General features: G+C 34.1%; 1 protein-coding gene across 12 annotated transcripts in view; it reads right to left on the reverse strand.

Annotated features, from left to right (window-relative positions):
* The window catches only part of NEK1 (NIMA related kinase 1), a 251,489-nt gene that overhangs the window by 16,784 nt on the left and 212,593 nt on the right, over positions 1-22,112 (reverse strand). For 3 of the 12 annotated variants that reach the window (XM_048212197.2, XM_048212196.2, XM_048212190.2), the window contains one exon: positions 12,063-14,077. The exons of 8 other annotated variants lie outside the window; for them this stretch is intronic. In XM_048212197.2, coding sequence (XP_048068154.2) covers positions 14,064-14,077 — 14 coding nt within the window. In that variant the 3' untranslated portion in view covers positions 12,063-14,063. Of the gene's footprint in view, positions 1-12,062; positions 14,078-22,112 lie in introns of those variants that run through there. One more of the 12 variants, XM_048212191.2, reaches the window with a different exon arrangement.

The following is a 22,112-nucleotide window of genomic DNA, read 5'->3' on the forward strand; positions in this document are numbered from 1 at the left end:
AATTTATTGAGGGTTTTTATCAAGAATGGATGCTGTACATTATCAAATGCTTTTTCTGCATTTATTGAGAAGATCATATGGTTCTTATCCTTTCTTTTATTAATGTGGTGTATCACATTGATTGATTTGCAAACATTAAACCACCCTTGCAAACCAGGAATAAATCCCACTTGATCGTGATGAGTGATTCTTTTAAGGTACCGTTAGGTTCAATTTGTTAATATTTCATTGAGAATTTTTGTATCCATGTTCATCAGGATGTCCTGTAGTTCTCTTTTTCAGTGGAGTCTTTGTCTAGTTTTGGAATCAGGGTAATGCTAGCCTTGTAGAATGAGGTTGGAAGCTTTCCTTCCATTTCTATTTCTTTGTAACAGCTTCAGAAATAGGCATTAATTCTTCTTTACATGTTTGGTAGAATTTCCCTGTGAAGCCATCTGGCCCAGAACTTGTTTGTTGGGAGATTTCCTTGCTGGTTATCAGTCTGTTCAAGTTTTCTATTTCTTCCTGTTTCACTTTTGATAGTTTATATGTTTCTAGGAATTTATCCATTCCTTCTAGATTGCCCAATTTCTTGGCATATAGTTTTTCATAATATTCTCTTACAATTGTTTGTATTTCTGTGGTGTTGGTTGTAATTTCTGCTTTGTCACTCATGATTTTATTTGGGTCCTTTCTCTTTTCTTTTTGATATGTCTGGCTTAGGGTTTATCAATTTTATTAATTTTTTTCAAAGAACCAGCTCTTGGTTTCATTGATCTGTTCTGTTCTTTTTGTTTGTGTGTTTTTTTCTATGTTATTTGTTTCTGCTCTAATCTGTATCATTTCCCTTTTTCAGCTGGCTTTAGGTTTCACTTGTTCTTTTTCTGGCTCCTTTAGATGTAAGATTAGGTCGAGTATTTGAGATTTTTCTTGTTTTTTTGAGGTAGGCCTGTATTGCTATATACTTCCCTCTCATGATCACTTTTGCTGCATGCCAAAGGTTTTGGACCATCATGTTTTCAGTATCATTTGTTTCCATGTATTTTTTATTTCTTCTTTAATTTCCTGGTTGACCTGTTCATTCTTTGGTAGGATATTCTTTAACTTCCATGTATTTGTGGTCCTTCCAATTTTTTTCTTGTGGTTGACTTCAAGTTTCATAGTGTTATGGGTGAAAATATGCATGGTATGATCTCAATCTTTTTGTATTTGTTGAGGCCTGATTTGTGACCTCGTGTGTCATCTAGCCTGGAGAATGTCCCATGTGTATTCGAAAATAATGTGTATTCTGCAGCTTTAGGATAAAAGCTCTGAATGTATCTGATAAATCCACCTGGTACAGTCATTCAAAGCCAGTTTCCTTGTTGATTTTCTGCTTAGATGATCTGTCCATTGATGTAAATGGGGTGTTAAAACCCCCTACTATTATTGTGTTATCATTGAGTTCCTTTATGATCGTTATTAATTATTTATATATTTGGGTGCTTCCAAGTTGGGGGCATATTTGCAATTTTAGTTCTTCTTGTTGGATAGACCCCTTTATGATATAGTGCCCTTCTTCATCTCTTGTTACAGTCTTTGGTTTAAAGACTACAGCTTTCTTTTGACATCCATTTGCATGATACATGTTTTTCCATCCCCTCACTTTTAATCTGCAGATGTCTATAGGTCTAAAATGAGTCTCTTGCGGATAGCATATAGATGGGTCTTGTTTTTTTTAAATCCATTTTGACACCCTGTGTCTTTTGATTGGACTAAATGCTGCAATCAGTCAATGACTTTTGATCAGAGCGTTTAGTCCATTTACATTCAAAGTAATTATTGATAGGTATGAATTTAGTGTGATTGTATTACTTACTTTTATCATTTCTGAAGATTTTCTCTGTTCCTTTCTAGTCTTTGTCACTTTTGGTCTTTCTTTTCCACTCACACAGTCCCCTTTAATATTTCTTGCAGAACTGGTTTAGTGGTCATGAACTCCTTCAGTTTTTGTTTGTCTGGGATACTCTTTATCTGTCCTTGATTCTGAATGATAGCCTTGCTGGATAGAGTATTCTTGGCTGAAGATTTTTCCCATTCGGCACGTTAACTATATCACACTACTCTCTTCTGGCCTGCCCACTTTCTGTGGAGAGATCTGCTGCTGATCTTACTTATCTTCCCTAGTAAGTTATGGACTTCCTTTTGTCTTGCTGCTTTTAAGATTTTTTCTTTATCTTCATATTTTACAAATTTAACTACAGTATCTCTTGGTGTTGGCCTGCTTTTGTTGGTTTTGATGGGATTTCTCTGTGCCTCCTGGATTTAGATGTCTGTTTCCTTCCCCAGATTAGGGATGTTTTCAGCTTTAATACCCTTGAGTGAACCCTCTGCCCCCTTTCCCCTCTTCTTCTTCTGGGTCTCCTATGATACTAATATTATTATGCTTTATGGAATCATTGAGTTCCCAAGTCTACTTTTGTAATAAGTTTTTTCTTTCTTTTTTTTGTCCAGCTTCATTATTTTCCATAACTTTATCTTCTATATCACTTATTCATTCCTCTGCTTCTTCCACCTTATGGTCATTACATGCAGTTGGTTCCAAATCTCAGTTATTGTGTTTTTCATTTAGGCCTGATTAGTTTTTTAGCTCTTTTATCTCTGTGGTAAGGAACTCCCTCATGTTTTCTATGGTTTTTTCAAGCTTGTCTAGTATTCTTATATTGTTGCTTTAAATTCTGGATCAGCCATATTACTTATACCTGTTATGATTAGATCCTAGCCATGACCTTTTCTTGTTCTTTCTTTTGGGATTAATTCCTCTGTCTTGGCATTTTGTCTAGGTCTCTGTTTTCTTCTGTGTTTAGAAAGCCTGTTACATTTTCTACTCCTGAGAGCAATGGCTTTATGAAGAGGTCATACACTGTCCAAAGCCTGGTGCTTCAGAAAGTGTCTCTGGTGTATGCTGCATGCACTCTGCTGTGGTGTTATGGCTGCTGTATCCCTCAGGTCAGCCCTCTACAGTTTCTCCTTGCCTGCAGTGGGGGGTGTTTGGACTTTGGCCAGAGTGTGGTGAGTCTTAACTAGGTGTGCTCTGGTCTGCTTGTTAAAAGAGACCCGATGCTATTTCCACTAGAGCTGAAGATTTGCAGAAGTCTATGGTCAGTAGATGTGGTGTGTGCGGGGGTTTGTGCTGGTCTTCCGGGGGAGGGGCTGATTGCACTGGTTCTCAGGCACACTTGCTGGAGAAAAGCAGTACCAGCAGAGCACAGGGAGTCAGGGCTTGGTGTAAGCAGCTTAGGCAGCCGGTGTTGGTGCAGTACTGTTTACTGAAGTTAGATTATGCTGAGGGGTGGGGGGAGGGAAACCACATTAACCAGATCCTTTGTCCCTGGAGAGGGGAGTTTGTATTTGCTGCTGTCAGGGAGGCCCTCCAGAAAAAGGAATAATTTCCCCTTGTGTGTCCTAGCGGTTTTTCAGATTGCTATTTCACACTGTCTGTGTCTAGGTTGCTTGTTTGCCTGGAACTGCACAGTGCACATTAAGCTCTATCCTAGCCAGGCCAGCTGGGTTTTTAAAGTTCAAACTTCAGGGACCTGGTGTGGCCAGGACCTGTGCTGGTCTTCTGGGGGAGGGTCTTACTGTGCTGGTATTGAAGCAGGTTTGACCCAGAAGGGCAGTTGTGCCAGAATGCAGGAGTGTGGGATTTGGAGAAAAACACGAAACAGCCAGTGTCCAGGTTAGCCACCCTCAGCAGATGTCTCTGTGCCCGTGCTGGGAGGCAAGGTAGGGAAATGGCACCCACTGGCTCCTTTGTCCCAGAGAGGCAATGCCACCTCTCTCAGATGTGCTCCAAGAAGGGGGAACAGTCTCTCCAAGTGTCTCAGACAATCCACAAATCACACCATCTGCCCCCGGGTTACTTGCCTGCCTTCTCTACAGGAGCACTGCAGTGCCCTCAGGGCTCCACATCAGCTATGCCGGAGACCTCTAAAACTCCAGCCTTCGAGGCCCACAGGTTGCAAAAACTCATGAAAATCAGCTCTTCTTGTTTTCTCAGTCAATGGCTTTGGGTAAGTGTTTTCCTTGTGTGATCCCCTGTGTGTTCCTCTCTCTCACCTCTCTCTGTGACCAAGGCTCCCTCCTCTCCACAGCACTCATGATCCATTTCTTTCCCAAACCACCTCTCTGCAGCTCCTGCCTTCCGTGGTGTGGCCTCTTCTCTCCCTAGATCTAGTGGTGCAATTTGTTTTGTCAGTCTTCAGATTGATTTCTTGGGTATTCAGAATGATTTGATATTTATCTAGCTGTGTTTGAGGGAGAGGCAAGCCTAGCGTCCTCCAACTACTCTGTCATCTTTGCTCCTCCCCCGTTATTATTTTAATGCATTTTCCTTTTACATGTGTTACAAACACAACAGTACACTGCTATTATTTTTGGGAAAATAATGTGTATTTTAAAGAGATTTAAATAAGAAAAAATCATATATATGTGCCATATATGTCTGTTCATATATTTACCATATATGGTACTTATTATTTTGTGCAGAACAATATTTCAATCTAGTATCATTTTCCTTTTTCCTAATGGAATTCCTTTAATTTTCTTGTAATATGGGTCTTCTGGTGATGAATTCTTTTAGCTTTTGTGTATCTCAAATGTTTTCATTTTATTTTTGTTTTGAAATTAGGCAGAGAATTTTGGTTGAGTTTTTTCTTTCAGTACTTCAAAAATATTACTATCTTCTCGCTAAATTATTTCCAACAAGAACTCCTCAGTTACCCTTATCTTTGTTTCTTTTTATGTAAACATGTCTTTTTTTTTCTCTGCTTTTAAGATTTTCTCTTTGTCACCAGATTTGAGAAATTTGATTGGGTTATTCCTTGGTGTAGGATTCTTCATGTTTCTTGTGCATGAGTTTTATTGAATTTCTTCAATCTTTGTATTTACAATTTTTATCAAATTTGGAAACTTTCAGCCATTATTTTTTAAAATACTTTTTTGTCTCTTCCTTTTCTGTTCTTCTTCTTCTTCTTGCCCTTCTTCTTCTTCTTCTTCTTCTTCTTCTTCTTCTTCTTCTTCTTCAGAGATTCCAATTAGACATATATTAGGCCATGTGAATTTGTTCCAAACCTTACTGATGCTCTGTTCTATTAGTCTATTATTTTTTTTCTTTTTTACTACTAAAAACAGTTTCTATTGTTATGCTTTCAGTTCAGTAATCCTTTTTTTTTTTTTTTTGTAATGTCTAATCTGCCATTAGTCCTATTCAGTGTATTTTTCATCTCACATATTGTGGGTTTCATTTCTGTAAGTTTCATTGGGTCTTTTATTATTTCTTCCATGTCTATACTTATCTTTTTAAATATGTATAATATAGTTACAATAGCTATTTTCTAATTGAAATATTGAGATAACTATAGATTCACATGCGCTTGAAAGAAATAGTACAGATCCTATGTACACTTTAACCAGTTTCAGCAAATGTTAACATTTTGCAAAACTATGGTACAATATCACAACCAGGATATTGGCATTGATACAATCCAATCCAATCCAATCTTATTCAGATTTCCCCAGTTTTGCTTGTACTCATTTGTATGTGCATTTAGTTCTATCCAATTTCATCACATGTGTATTTTGTTCTATAAATTTTATTTCATGAAAGTTTGTGTATCCATCACCAGAGTCTAGAGAATTAGTTCCATCACCATAAAGATCTCTCACATGCTCATTCTCCCCTCTTAGCCCCTCCCTAACCCCTGGCAACCATTGATGATCTGTTCTCTCATTCTAAAAATTTTGTTTTTGAAATATTATGTAAATGGAGTCATAACAACCTTTTGGGATGGGCTTTTTAAATAACTTATTATAATTCTCTAGAGATTCATATGTTGCTTGTAACAGTGATCCTTTTTTATTACTGAGTAGTATTTCATGGTACAGATAAAGCATATTTGTTTAACCACTCATCTGCTGGAGAACATTTAGGCTGTTTATAGTTTTTGGCTATTACAAATAAAACTGTTATGAACATTTCTGTACAGGTTTTTATAAAATTTTAAGTTTAAGCCTTTTAAGGCTTCCTTGATAAATACCTGAGAAATTTGGGTCATATGGTAGTTGCATGTTTAGTTTTATAAGAAACTGTCAAAATGTTTTCCAAAGTGCCTGTACATTCTACATTCTCATCAACAGTTTATAAGCAATTAAGTTTCTCTGCAGCCTCATTAGTATTTGTTGTTCTATTTTTTAAATTTTAACTATTTTGTTAGGTATGGTGATATCTCATTATGTTTTTAATTTGCATTTCCTTGATGGCTAAAAATTTTAAATATCTTTTCATGTGCATATGTGCTATCTGTACATTCTGTCTGGTGAAGTATCTGTTCCTGTCTTTCACCTATTTCTAATTAGATCGACTTGAGTTTTTAGAGTTCTCCATATAGTATAGATATTAAACCTTTGTTGGATATATGGTTTGTAAATATTTTCCCCAGTCTGTGTCTTTTCATTCATTTCAGATGATATTTGCAGAGCAAGATCAGTTTCAAGTAATTAAAATTTTCTTTTATGGGTCATTCTTTTGGAGTCAAGTTGAAGAACTATTTGCTTACACTTAAATTCTGAAGATTTTCTGTTTTGTTCTAAGCATTCTATAGTTTCGTGTTTTACATTTAAGTCCATGGTCCATTTTGAGTAAATTTTTTAATAAATTGTTTAGGTTAAGTTTCATTTTTTCCCCTATAGGTTTCCGTTTTCTCCAGCATTTGTTGAAGGGCTATCTTTCCCCTATTGAATTGCTGTTGCATCTTTTTTCTTTTTAAATGCTTTGAGAGAGAGAGAGAGAGAGAGCAAGTGCAGGGGGAGAGGCAGAGGAGGAGGGAGAGAGAGGGAATCCCAAGCAGACTTCAGGCTCAGGGTGGAGCCTGAGATCCAGGCTCAGGATCTCACAACCCTGAGATCATGACCTGCACCTGAAATCAAGAGTCAGCTGTTTAATCAACTGAGCCACCCAGGTGCTCCTGCTGTTGCATCTTTGTCAAAAATCAGTTGGATATTTACATGTGTGTCTATTTCTGTCTCTCCACCAGTACTACATTGCCTTAATTACTGTAGATACATAGTAAACCTTAACTTGGGTAGGGTTAGTCCTCCCACTTTATTCTTTGTCAAGACTATATTAGCTATTCTAGGAGTGTGCCTTTCCATATAAACTTTATAATAAGCTCATCTGTCTCCAAAAATCCTTAGGGAGATTTTGACAAAAAAACTCATTAAATCTATATAGATCAATTCAAGGAAAATTGACATAATTACTGTTATATCTTTAAATTCACAAACTCAGTATGATTCTCCATTTATTCAAGTTTTCTTTTATTTCTATCATATACATTTTATAATTTTCATTATATTTTCAGGGATGACAATTCTGTATATGGTTTGGGAAGTATTCACTTTGAAATGATTTTAAATGGCATTGTTTTTACCTTCAGTTTCTGCATATTCATTAATATGTAATGAGATTAACTTTTAGGTTTTGATCTTGTATACTGCACGTTTGCTGAACTCACTTATTAGTTACGGGAGTTTTGTTTCTGCATTTCTTCCTTTCCAGTATACATGCCTTTTATTTCTTTTTTATCGTCTTATTCTAGTGGCTCGAACTTTCAGTACTATGTTAAATAAGATTAGTGAGAACCTCATTCCTGATCTTAAAATAGAACCTGTAAAGGCTCACCATTAAGCATGATTTAGTTGTAGGATTTTTGTAGATGCTGTTTATCAAGATGAGGCAGTTCCTTTCTACCATGCTAAGAGGTTTTATCATGAATTGGTAGTTTTCTTAGCCTATTGACATAGATTATATTGCTTGATTTTTGAGTTGTTGAACTGGCTTTGCATACCTGGAATAAATCCCACTTGGTCATGGTGTATAACTTTTTACACATGGTTGGATTTGATTTGCTAAAATTTTGTTAAGGATTTTTGCATCTAAGTTCATGAGGGACATTGGTCTATAGTTTTGTTTTCTTTTCCTTTCTCCCTCTCACTCTTCCTTTCAGTCTTTTTCTCTCTCTTCCTTTCCTTTCCTTCCCACTTCTCTTTCTTATGCCACTGTTTGTCTGATTTTGGTGTCAGGGTAATATAGAGTCATAAAATAAGTTGGAAACTTTCATCTGCAAAAATTCTATGTCTATTTATTAATCCCAGTCGTATTTTCCTTCCATCACTTATAATAACTTCCATACTTATAATAACTGCTTTAGAGTCCTTGTTTCCTAATTGTATAATTTAAAAAACTCGGGGTTATTTACCTCATATAGCCTTTTAAGCATAAGTTGCATTTTAAAGTTTCTTAGCATGCCTGATATATATTTTTGAAAATCAACTTGGTTGAGGTTTATTTATATGTAAGGGAATGAACTCATCTAAGTGTATAATAAATTTTGACAAATGTAAACATTTGTGTAACCAAATTCACAAAAATATAGAACACACCCACTACCCAAAAAAGTTCTATTTTGTCCCTCCTCGGTTATTCCATCCCCTATTTAGTCATCGGCAACCATTGGTCTGCTTTCCTTAGATAAGTCTTTTCTAGTTTCAAGTGAGTGGAATCATACAGTATGTGTTTTTATTCTTTCAACAGCCTATTGTTGTGACTCAAAAATGTTGTGTTCATAGCTCGTATTTATGCTCAGTAGTATTCCATTTTGTAGATATGTCAGTTTATCCATTTATCTGTTGTTGATTGATACCTAGCTTTTTTTTAAGTTATTGGCTATTATGAATACATTTGGTATGAGCATTCACATACTTGGTTTTTCCAAAGTGATATTTTATATATTGCTGCACTACATTCTCAACATTCTTTAGTCATTTTAGAGTGTACAGTGGTATCTCATTGTGGTTTTCATTTGTACTTCCCTAATGAATAATGGAAACCTCTCTTCATGAGCTTGTTGTCTATTTATCTTGTGTGTGTAAACATTTTGCCCACTGTTAAACCAGACTGTCTTATTGTTGAGTTATATGGGTTTATATATTATAGATAACATATTTTCAACAGATATGTTTGGCAAACATCTCTCAGTTTATGGCTAGCCTTTTCGTTTTCTTAACAACATCCTTTGAAAGTAAATTTTATAATTTTAATGAAATCAAATTTATTTTTTCTTTTACAGTTAATATTTTAACTCTATTTAAGGAACTTTTGCCAAACCCAAGGTAACTAAGGTTTCTCCTATGTTTTCCTCTACTTAACAATATTGCATTTTTGATCCATGAACATGATATATTTGCCCACTTAGGTCTTTTTTCTCAGCAATGTTTTGTAGTTTAAGTGCACAGATCTTGCACATTTGTGTGTGTGTGTGTGTGTGTGTTTTAAGATTTTATTTATTTATTTGGAAGAGAGAAAGCACAAGCAGGGGGAGCAGCAGGCAAAGGGAGAGGGAGAAGCAGTCTCTCCACTGAGCAGAGAGCCCAACATAGGACTTGATCCCAGGATCCTGGGATCATGACCTGAGCTGAAGGCAGACACTTAACCAACTGAGCCACCCAGGCGTCCCTGCATATCTTTTTAGTTAAAATTATCCCTAAGTATTTCATAATTTTAATGCTACTATAAATGGTATCTTAAATTTTTCCATTTCTCATTGTTCCTTGTTAGTATATAGAATTGATGTTTAATATTGACCTTTGTATCTTGCAATCTTGCTTAAATTTTAGTTCTTGTAGCATTTGTGTAGCTTTCTTAAGATTTTAGAGACAATCACATCATTTGTGAATAAAGGCAGTTTTTACTGCTTTCTTTTCAATCTGTAGACATTTGTTTTTACTGCATTACTGCAATGGCTAGAACCTCCAGCACAAAATAGAATATAAGTGATGTGAGCAGAAATACTTGCTCTTTTTCCCTTGGGGAGAAAACTTTGTTTTCACAAGTATGTTAGCTGTTTTGTTTGTTTAAGATGACCTTTATCAGACTGAGGCTGTCCCTTTATTTCTAGTTTGCTGAAAACTTTTATGAGAAATGGATGTTGAATTTTCTCAAATGTCAAAAAAATGATCTCTAGTCTGAAAATAAGATGAGTAACATTGACTGAGTTGTAAATGTTAAACTAAATTAGCATTTCTGGCATATACTCCATTTGGTTATGATGCATTGTCCTTTTTGGATATTGTTTGGTTTGACTTGGGAAAATTTTAATAATTTTTTCATCAGTGTTCACAAGGTTTATGAGTATGTAGTTTTCTTATAACTCTTTCCTTGTTTTTGCTCTTAGACTAAGCAGGAAACTGTTCCCTCCTCTCCTATATTTTGGAACAACTTGTGTAGAACTAGTATTATTTCTTTCAGAAATGTTAGATAGAATTCATCAGTGAAGCCACCTAAGCTCAAAGCTTTGTGGGAAAATTTCAAACTAAAATTAAATTTCATCATTTGATATAGGGCTCTTCAGATTTTTACCTCTGCTTTCACCTCTCTAAATTATTCTATCTTCTCAACTTAGAATCCTGGATTTTTTATGGGCTCCCTGGCTCCCATATTATTTCTACACAATAAATTTGGGCAATTACAGGGCTTATCACATTTGTTTCCCTTCTTTCTTGGATCACTGACCTTTGTTGTCTGTTGCCCACTCTCTGAAAAGCACTGTTCATGTATTTTGTCCAGTGCTTGAGTTGTTAAAAGTTGGAAATCTCTCTTTTACATCATGGCCAGTTGTGGGAGTCAGAATTCATTTTTATTGATTCATGAAACATATTTTTGCTACATATATAATTCTAAATGATGATTATTTTCTTTGTCCCACTGAAGATACCATCCCACTGTTCTATTACTACTGTTGAAAAGCCACTTAAGTCTTCCACATTCCTTTGAAAGTAGTATGCTTTTTAACTTCAACTTCTTTTAAGATTTTCTCTGTCTTTGATTTCCAGTTTCACTCTGAAGCACTGAAAGAATTTCTTTTACTTCATCCTGCTTGACATTCACTGGGCTTCTTCAATCTGTGGATTGGTGTCTTCCAGACAAATTCTTAGCCTTTCACTCTCCAATTAACTTTATCCCCTTCTTCCTTTTTCTCTAGGACTCCAATCAAATATATACTAGACATTCTTACTGAATTGGTCTCGTATCTTCTGTATTTTCCACGTTTTTTTCTCTCTGTGCTGAATCATGGATAATTTCCTCCATTTCTTTCTCTTTTCTGCCATGCATGGTTTACTGCCAAGAATGTCCACTGAGTTTTAAAAACTTATGTTATTCTTCAAATCTGTATAAAACTTTTTAGTTTTTCTTTCCCTGCAGATATTTTCAAGTTTGTTGATTGTTTTTCAAACTCAGTAAATATAGTTATTTTAAAACACATCTCTGATAACTTCAAATCTAAAGTCTGTGAGGATCCTGTCCCTATCTCCCACTTGCATTGCCTTGATTGATCAATTGTGTACTTTTTTCTCTGTGTCCACCATTGTCTTCAAAATTACTTTTGGTGCTTTTCAAGATATAAAATAAACGTCTTCCTTCAGAGAGGCATTGGAATGGCTTCTGACTGGTTCACGGGGGCACTACCAGTTGGGAACCATTTCAAATTATGTTTGAGTGTAAAGGTACCTGGCCCACTCAGATTTTGGTGCTCAAGATACAGTACAAAACCACTTAAAGACTGGTTTGTGGTCATGACTTCTTAAGACATTTTTTGGTCATTTTCCTACAGTCCCTGAACTTGGGGTTGGGTTTAGTTCTAGTTCTCCCTTATTGTGAAGATGTAAACTCTGGAGTCCCACCTTAATGTAGGGTTTCCTACAGGATTCTCCAACTTGGATGGGCACTTGGCCTCATCTTTTATCTCCTTTGCTCCATGAGACACTATATCAAAGTGAAAGGTGTTGGATACTTTCAGGTCAAAACTACCTTTTTCTCTCCAATATGCACTAGCCCCTGGGTTGAGACTTTCTCCTAAGCTTTGGCCTTGCAACTCATCTTCTGACACCTTCTGTATTTTCAGATGTATATTAAAGATACACACATACACACAGACACACGTGATCTTTAAAGATCTATCATCAATGAAGTGATCAAAGGTAGAGTATTTTTTAATTTATGAGGAAAAAACCCTTTATTTAGCATTAAAATTATTTCAACAGGAAGGCTCATTACAATAGTGTGTTATTCCTAGGAACAGGAAATCTCTGCCGAATTCTTAATGTATTAATACTAAGTATACTTTTTCCTACTGAATTTATTCTTTTTCACTCTCCAGGTGAAATAAATTAAAAAACCAGTGTGCTAAAAGCACAATGTTAGACCTGGAATTAGTCTGACTCTGGCCTTTTATGCAAGCGACTTCATTCATGTTACAATTCAAATGTCTTTGCCTGTTAAATGAAGGTAATATTAAATCATCCTCATAGCCCTTTCTAGCTCTAATTTATCAATCTATAGATGCCTCCACACTTCACTTCAAACACCTTTAATAGACCTTATTAAACAACAATAGCTCTCTTTCCAATGACACAATCTTCCCATAACAATCCAGAGCCACTCATTACCAATTGACTGGAGATGGCACAAATCCTATCTGTCATCCCTATTCTTGTATATATAAATGACATCTTTTGAAATATGGTTAAACAACTTTTCTACTGTGTTATATCCTTAGCTGCTTTTCTAATAGTTGTAATAGGTTAGAATTAGAAAATAACTCCCCAAAAGATCATTCTCATTTTTCAGGATTGTAGAGAATTAAAGTGCAGAAATCAAATTCTTCCTTGAAAAAAAAAAAAAAAAGGAAACCATCAGATAAAACAAACAAAAGTATTCTCAGCTCACTGTAAAAGCATTCTATATTAAGAATAGTGCAAATAAGTAAAAGACAACTGATAGTGTACTTCAGGTAGAGAATAAAAATTTAATAGTAATATCATAAAATAAACATATAAAAATCAAGTATTTAGTTTTGGATGTTAGAAATAATATACATAATAAATTTAGCATGGTACTGAGAGTGCTGCAAGATAAGATTTTACTGTTCAAATTACAGAGTATGCCAATCAGGCTGCTATGTACTCTGGGTTTCAAAAATTATGCTTTTATTACTAAAAGCATCTGGACTTTAGATATCTCTAATGAAACCATGTAATACCTGGTATATTGCAACTAAAGCTGTGTGACCATCATTTTAATGACCATAATGGAAATAAAAGAGGCAAACATTTCCCCCCTTTGGAATGCTAGTTACCCAAACTGTCACAGTGTCAAAATAAAAACAATTCCATTTTTGTATTGCCTTGGAAGCATATACATGAGAGAAAGTTAAAAACAAAAAGGGCAACTTTATGATATATGCTATGTCAATGTTAAAATTCATAAACTAATTTTTCAATATAATATTCCTGATTTTGGTCCTTAAAAACAATTAACAAACTTTTTAAATACCAGGAAATATAATTTTGCTATTTTTCCACAATCAAATTTTTCAATGATTTCTAAGACTGACTTCTACAGCCGGTTCCACTGAGCTAGTTTAGGAGACACACTGGTTGAAAAAGGACGGAGAATATAAACTTTAAGGCTAAAAATTCCATCTTCAAAATGTAAAGATTTAAATAGAGCCCTTGGCAAGGTTATTTAATACCAAACTGCTGACTACAAAAACATGTAGACAGAAAAAAAGGTCATGCTTAAATACTTAAATGAAAAACCATAGGCAAGTGTTTCATAATGTAAGTAATTCTCTCAACTTAAAGACATTTGCTCAAAGTAAAAGTTACCTTACCGCATTGGTAAATCTTTTTTAGAACCATTAAGTCCAGTTCTGGATCAATGTCTCTTATGCTTTGGTTGGATAAGTTAATAAAGTATATATTCTCTAGGAGCTTATTATAGAACTCAATGAACAAAATAAAATAGATAAAATACTAGAATCTTAATTGAAAAATGGCATGTTTCTCCATCTTTTTCATGCAATCAGCATGCCCATCATAAATCTGATATTTGTGGAAAATTGTTACACTTCCCACTGCAGCTTGTTTTTCTGATGAGCCAAATAAAATGCTTTCATACAGTTGAGAATTAAAGAATGTTCTGATGATTATTCATCATTATCTGTGAAAAAGAAAAAAAAGTTCACTTCAATGCAAATCGAACTATATCTACTTAGCAAAAATTGATTCTTTTTTATGCTAAAGGAAAGAGCTTTAATGCAGTTTTAAGTGTAGTTTTTATTTAATATCACTTAATATTATTTAATATCACATACTCAGTGTAAAATATTCAAACAGTACAATGAAGAATAAAGTGGGAAACAAAAATCACCTATAAGCCAAAGGCAGCCAATGTTAATAATTCTATGCAAATAACAAATTTTGAAAAAACTTTCCAAAATCTTTCTTAAATTGCGCATTTCCTCCTTAAAGCACATAATGGATAGAAGAACAGATAAGTGATAAAGCAAAATTATAAAATGCTAGTGGCAGAATCTAGGTGCTGGGTATATGGGTGATAAATGAAAAGTTCTTCCAACTTTTACATATGATGAAAATTTTACAATATGTTGAGAAAGAATGAATCACTGATATACTCTATGTCAGTTTCAGTGGTATTTTATTTTATAGATAAGGCATAATTAAATTAACCATTTCTACTTATAAACATGTTGGTTGCTACCAATTTTTCTTTATTCTAAAAAAACACTGTTGAATGAATTAAACAGACTGCTTGGTTTAATCCTACACAGCAATCACTATCTTCCACATTCTAGCAAAAGTGATCTTTCATTAAAATCCAAGTGTCAATTCAAGTCACCGCACTGCTTAAAACCCTCTTCTACACCTCCCCGCTACCTCAGAATAGAACCTATGCTCCTTATGTGGGTTGCAAAACTCTTCATGATATAACCTTCTAAATACGTCCAGTCTTAACTACTTAATTACCCATCTTCTCCAACCATCCCTAGAATATATGCTTTAGTAACACTGACTTGGTTATAGTTCCCCTAATACATTTTGCATGCTTCTATGTTTAAGTACACATACTGATTTTGGGATAAACTCCCATTCATCTTTCAAAATCTAACTCCGACGTCCTCTCCTCTAGGAAGAATTACCCTGACATCTTTTATTTCTCCCGATATTGCTGGATCATTACTTTATGCAACCCATATTTTATTGCTTCCAATGTTATACTCTGTACTATAATTTACTTATTTTTTACAATTTCGAAATGCTTCAAATAGAAAAGTACAGAGAGCAAACTAATGAACACACATTGTACCTAATACCTAGAATTAATAAAAGTTAATTTTGGGTCATATTGATTTGGATTATTTATTAAGAAAAACACATTACAGATAGAAAGTACCATTTTCCAATCTTATTGTCCTTTCTTCTTGCCCAAGGGCATTATCAACATTCTAAACTGATGTGTATCTTTTCTTTTCATGGTTTTTTACTTTTATGGCATATATGCACACCTAAATAATATTGCTTTTAAACACTATATAAATGGTACTCTGTCCTACTTATTCCATTCATCGTATTTGTGGGGCTTATCCATACTGATAGGTGAAAATTAAGTTCATTTGTTTTAACTGCTATAGAGAACTTCATTACATAAGCACAGCACAATATCCATCTAAAATAAATGTGGAAGGAAAGTCTACAGGCACAGACTGCCAAGACTGATACTCTACATGAGGACTTGGTGGCCTTTGCCATTCTACCATTGCCACAGCTATAATCCCTTCCCTTGTAGAGGAACTTTTTAGGAATAATGTAAAATAATTTACACATTTTACTAGTTCTATTTGACTTCTGACTCTGGATAGTACTTAAGCTATGGACTAAATGGCATTAATTTTACTAATAGCTGCAGTTGCAGATGCTTACCAAACCTATATTCTAACAGGATCAGGCAGCCGAAGAGGGGAGGCCATCTTTTGAGGACTCAGATCATTTTCAGTAAAATAAAACAGAAATGTATTTTAGATGATCTTTTAAACTTATTTTTTAATGACACTGATACCACTTTTGGGTGAACAACATATAATTTACTTATCCTCTCCCTTCATTAATCTCCCCCTCCCCTAAAACAGAAAATCAAAGTGTGTAAATACCATATGCAGATGACATGGTTTAATTATTATCTCCTAATGTGGTTTTAAAGAACAATCTATAAGACAACTAGATTTAGGGTCTAAGTATTTCCAATAAGAATGACTTTGAAATGGTTATTCTAAATCTAATCACTGTCTAACATTGAACTGTTTTAGGATTAATACAAAACAGCAATTTATTTATATAGTTTCATATACATTTTACAACCAGTTTAGTGAGTTTATATATTAGTATATGTAATTTTTACATATTAGTAAGTTGCAATGTTTTAGGGGCTTCAATAAGATATTTTTTAGAAGGTTTCCAGGGTAAGCATTTGATTAACTGCTTTATACTTTTTCTAGGCTCAAGGATATACTGATAGGCTTTATGATACAGAACTTCAGGGTCCTCATCCCTTTTCATTTGTGTGATATGAAATTTGTATGAAATTCTGATATTGCTTCTTTTTCTTTTTTTAGATTGAAGACTAACAGACACACAATATTGTATTAGTATCAAGTGTACAACATATTGATTTGATATTTATATACACTACAAAATGATCATAAGGTCTAGTTACAGTCTGTCACTGTACAAAGCTGTTACAATGTTATTAAGTATATTCCCTATGCTGAACATTATATCCCTTGTCTTCTTTTATAACTGAAGACTGTACCTCTTAATCCCTTCACTTATTCCATCATCCCTCCCACCTTCCCTCCACTCTGGCAACTACCAGTGTGTTCTCTATATCTATGACTCTGTTTCTGTTACTGTTCTGTTTCTTTCGTTGTTTTTTTTTTTTTTTTTTGGTTCCACATGTAAGTCATATGACATTCGTCTTTCTCTGATTTATTTCATATAGCATAATACCCTCTAGGTCTATCCATGTTGTTGCAAATGGCAAGAATTCACTCTTTCTGTTGGCTGAGTAGTATTCCATTGTGTATATTTGCCACATCTTTATCCATTATCTATGTATGGACATTTAGGTTGCTTCCATATTTTGGCTACTGTAAATATTACTGCAATGAACATGAATGCATATGTCTTTTTGAATTAGTATTTTCTTTTTTTAATTTTTAAGTAATCTCTACACCCAACATGGAGCTTGAACCCATAACCCAGAGTTCAAGAGTCGCGTGCTCTACCAACTGAGCCAGCCAGGTGCCCCACTGATTTAGTATTTTTAATTTCTTTGGATAAATACCTAGAAATGGAATTGGATTGTATGGTAGTTCAATTATTAATATTTTGAGGAACCTCCATACTGTTTTCCACAATGGCTGCACCAATTTACATCCCACCAAGAGTTCCCTTTTTTCTACCTCCTTGTCAATACTATTTCCTATCTTTTTTTTTATAATAGCCATTCTGACAGGTTTAAGGTGGTATCTCTTTGTGGTTTTGACTTTAATTTCCCTGATGGTGAGTGATGTGGAGCATCTTTACATGTGCTTGTTGGCTATCTTTATGTCTTCTTTGGAAAAGTGGCTATCAGCCTTTTTTTAATTGGTTTGGTTTTTTTTGATATTGAGTTTTATGAGTTCTTTATATATTTCAAATGTTAGTCCCTTATTGAATATGTCTTTTTTGAATATCTTCTCCCATTCAGGAGGTTGCCTTTTCATTTTGTTGATTGTTTCCTTTGCTGTGCAAAACCTTTGTAGTTTGATGTGGTGCCCCTTGTATATTTTTGCATTTGTTGTCCTTGCCAGAGGAGACAGATCCAAAAAAGTATTGCTAATACCAATGTCAAAGAGCTTACGGCCTATGTTTTATTCTCAGAGTTTTATGGCTTCAGGTATTATTTTAAGTCTTTAATCCATTTTAAGTATATTTTTATATGTGGTGTAAGAAAGCGGTCCAGTCTCATTCTTTTACATGTAGCGCTCCAGTTTTCCCAACATCACTTAGTGAACAGACTGTCTTTTCCCTGTAATTTCTTGCCTCCTTTGCTGTAGGTTAATTGAACATATAAGCATGTAAGCATGGGTTTATTTCTGGGCTCTCTATTCTGTTGCATTAATAATATGTGTCTGTTTTTGTGCTAGTTTTGATTACTACAGCTCTGTAGGATAGTTTAAAATCAGGGAGTGTGATACCTCTTCGTTCTTCTTTCCCAAGATTGCTTTGGCTATTCAAGGTCTTTTGTGATTGCATATAAATTCTAGGATTATTTTGATAGGGATTGCAGTGAATCTGTAGACTGCTTTGGGTAATATGGACATTTTAACATATTAATTCTTCCAACTGATTTTGAACAGTGTATGTTTCCATTTATTTGTGTCATCTTCAATTTTTTTTTCATCAATGTCTTATTTTTTTCAGAGTACAGGTCTTTCACCTACTTGGATAAATTTATTCCTAGGTATTTCACTCTTGTTGATGCAATTATAAATGGGATTGTTTTCTTAATTTCTCTTTCTGCTAGTTTGTTATTAGCGCATAGAAACACAACATCTTCAATTTCTTTCATAAGTTTTATAGTTTTCAGAGTACAGATCTTTTACCTCTTAGGTTAGGTTTATTCTTAGGTATCTTATGTTTTTTGGTGCAATTATAAATGGGATTGATTCCTTGATTTCTCTTTCTGCTGCTTCATTATTGGTGTATAGAAATGCAACAGATTTCTGTATGTTGATTTTGTATCCTGCAATTTTACTGAATTCGTGTATCAGTTCTAGCAATTTTTTGGTGGAATCTTTCGGATTTTCTACAGAGTATCATGTCATCTGCAAATAGTGAAAGTCTAACTTCCTTGCCAGTTTGGATGCCTTTTATTTCTTTTTGTTGTCTGACTGCTGAGGCTAGGACTTCCAGTAATATTACTCAGACATTAAAAAAAAAATCTTGGCATTTGCAACAACGTGGATGGAGCTAGAGTGTATTATGCTAAGTGAAATAGTCAGAGAAAGACAAATACCATATGATTCTACTCATCTGAGGAATTTAAGAAATGAAACAGATGAACGGGGGAGAAAAAGAGAGAGGCAAACCATAAAACAGACTCTTAACTATAGAGAACAAACTGAGGGTTGTTGGACGGGAGGTGGGTAGCTGGATGGATTAAATGGGTAATGAGTATTAAGGAATGCACTTGTGACAAGCATTCCGTGTTATATGTAAGTGATAAATCACTAAATTCTACTCTTGAAACTAATATTACACTGTATGATCTAACTAGAATTTAAATAAAAACTTGAAAGTAAAAGAGAGAGAAACACACAGATTTTTATATATTGCTTTTGTATTGTGCAACTTTCCTGACTTCAATTATTATTTCTAATAGTTTTTGTGTGGAGGCTTTAAAGTTCTCCCTATACGGTATCCTTTCATCTGGGAAAAGTAACCGTTTTACTTCTTTTTTTCCAATTTTGATGCTTTTTATTTCCTTTTCTTGTCCAACTGCTGTGGCTAGGACTTCCAATACTATATTGAATAAAAGTGCTGACAGTGGGCATCCTTGTTTTGTCCTTATCTGAGAGGAAAAGCTTTTGACTTTTCACCACTAAGTATGATGCTTACTGTGGGTTTATCATATATTAAGTTATATAATATTATATTACATATTATATTATATTATATTATATTATATTATATTATAAATGGATACTGAATTTTAGCAAGTGCTTTTACTGCATCTACTGAGATGATCATGCCTTTTATTCTGTGTTTTGTTAATGTGGTGTATCACATTGATTTGTGAATACTGTACCATCCTTCCATTCCCAGAATAAATGCCACTTGATCATGGTGTATGATCCTTTGAATGTATTGTTGAATTAATTTACTAATATTTTGTTGAGGATTTGCATCTATGTTCACCAGGGATACTGGCCTATAACTTTCTTTTTTTTGTAGTGTCTTTTTCTGATTTTAGGTCTCAGGGTAATGCTGGCCTCATAGAAAGAGCTTGGAAGCATTCTTTCCTCTTCAATAATCTGGTAGTTTAAGAATGATAGATACTAACTTTTAAAAAATGTTTCGTAGAATTACCTGTGAATCTGTCTGGTCCTGGAGTTTTATTTGTTGGGAGGTTTTTGTTTTTTGTTTCTGTTTTTTTGTGTTTTTACTGCTTCAATTTCATTACTTGTAATCAGCCTGTTCAAATTTTCTATCCCTTCCTAATTCAGTTTTAGAAGACTATTTGTTCTAGGAACCTATCCATTTCTTCTAGGTTTTCTATTTATTGGTGTATAGCTATTTGTAGTAGTCTTTTATGATCCTTTGTATTTCTGTGGTATTGGTTATAATTTCTCTTTCATTTCTGATTTTATTTGGGCCCTCTCTCCTTTTTTCTTGATGAGTCTTGCTAAAGATTTATCAATTTTATCTTTTCAAATAGCCAACTTTTAGTTTCATTAATCTTTTCCACTGTTTGTTTAGTCTCTATTTTATTTCCTTTGTGATCTTTATTATTTCTTTCCTCTACTAACTTTGGGCTTATTCTTCTTTTTCTAATTCCTTGAGGTGTAAGGTTAGATTGTTTATTTACGCTTTTTCTTGTTTCTTGAAATGGGCATGTATTGCTACGACCTTCCTTCTTATAATTGCTTTTGCTGCGTCTCATAGATTTTGGAGCACTGTGTTTTCATTTGTATTTGGCTCAAGGTATTTTCTGATTTCCTCTATCATTTGATCCATTGGTTTAGTAGCATGTTGAAGTCTCTACATGTTTGTTTTTTCCTAGTTTCCTTCTCGTAGTTGGTTTCTAGTTTCATACCATTGTGGTCAGTAAAGATGTTTGATATGGGGACGCCTGGGTGGCAGAGTGGTTAAGCGTCTGCCTTTGGCTCAGGGCGTGATCCCAGCGTTATGGGATTGAGCCCCACATCAGGCTCCTCCGCTATGAGCCTGCTTCTTCCTCTCCCTCTATCTCTGTCAAATAAATAAATAAAATCTTTAAAAAAAAAAAAAAGATGTTTGATATGATTTCAATCTTCTTAAATTTTTTTTTTTGTGGTCTAACATATGATCTGTTCTAGAGAATGTTCATGTGCACTTGAGAAGAATGTTCTGTTTTGGGATGGAATGTTCTTTTTTTTTTTTTTTTTAAGATTTTTATTTATTTAGTAAATGTATGTAGTATCTTTTTCTACCCCTTCACTTTCAGTCTGTGTCTTAAGATTTGAATTGAGTCTCTGGTAGACAGCATACAGATGGGACTTTCTTTTTTTTCTTTTTTTTTTTTTTAATATACATTTAGCCACCCTATGTCTTTTGAGTGAAGCATTTAGTCTACTTACATTTAAAGCTATTATATCAGGTATATATTTATTGCCATTTTATTGTTTTCTTGTTTCTATAGTTCTTGTCTGTTCCTTTCTTCTTCTCTTGCTCTCTTATGATTTTTCTTTAGAGTTAAATTTGGTCTCCTTTCTCTTTATTTTTTTGTGCATGTATTACAGGTTTTCGATTTGTGGTTACTGTGAGGTTCATATATAACAATTTATGTGTATGCCAGTCTATTTTAAATTGGTGGGTATTTCAAAAACCAGGGATGTACTGTATGGTGACTAACATAATATAATAAAAAATACTAAAAAAATAAATTGGTGGGTATTTAATTCTGAACACATTATAAAAGCACTACATTTTTACTCCTCCTCCCACATCATGTTTAAGTTTTTGATGTCATACTTATTTTACATCTTTTTGTTTGGTGTATCCCATAATTATTGTAAATTTAGTTGATTTTATTACTTTTGTCTATAACCCTCATACTAGCTCTGTAAGTCATTGATTCACTACCTGTCCTATATGTTTGCCTCTACTGGTGTGATTTTTTTCTTTTATATAATTTCTTATTCCTACTTATGGCCTGCCTTCTTTTCTGCTTAAAAAAGACCCTTTAATATTTCTTTTTAAAGCTGATTTAGTAGTGATGAATTCTTGTAACTTTTGCTTGTCTGGGAAAATGTACCTCCCCTTCAATTCTGAATATTAACCTTGTCTGGTAGAATATTCTTGGTTGTTAGTTTGTTCCTTTCAGCACTTTGAATATATCACGCAACTCTCTTCTGGCCTGCAAAATTTCTGCT

The sequence above is a fragment of the Ursus arctos genome, unplaced genomic scaffold, assembly GCF_023065955.2.
Source record: "Ursus arctos isolate Adak ecotype North America unplaced genomic scaffold, UrsArc2.0 scaffold_11, whole genome shotgun sequence".
Classification (NCBI taxonomy): Eukaryota; Metazoa; Chordata; class Mammalia; order Carnivora; family Ursidae; genus Ursus; species Ursus arctos.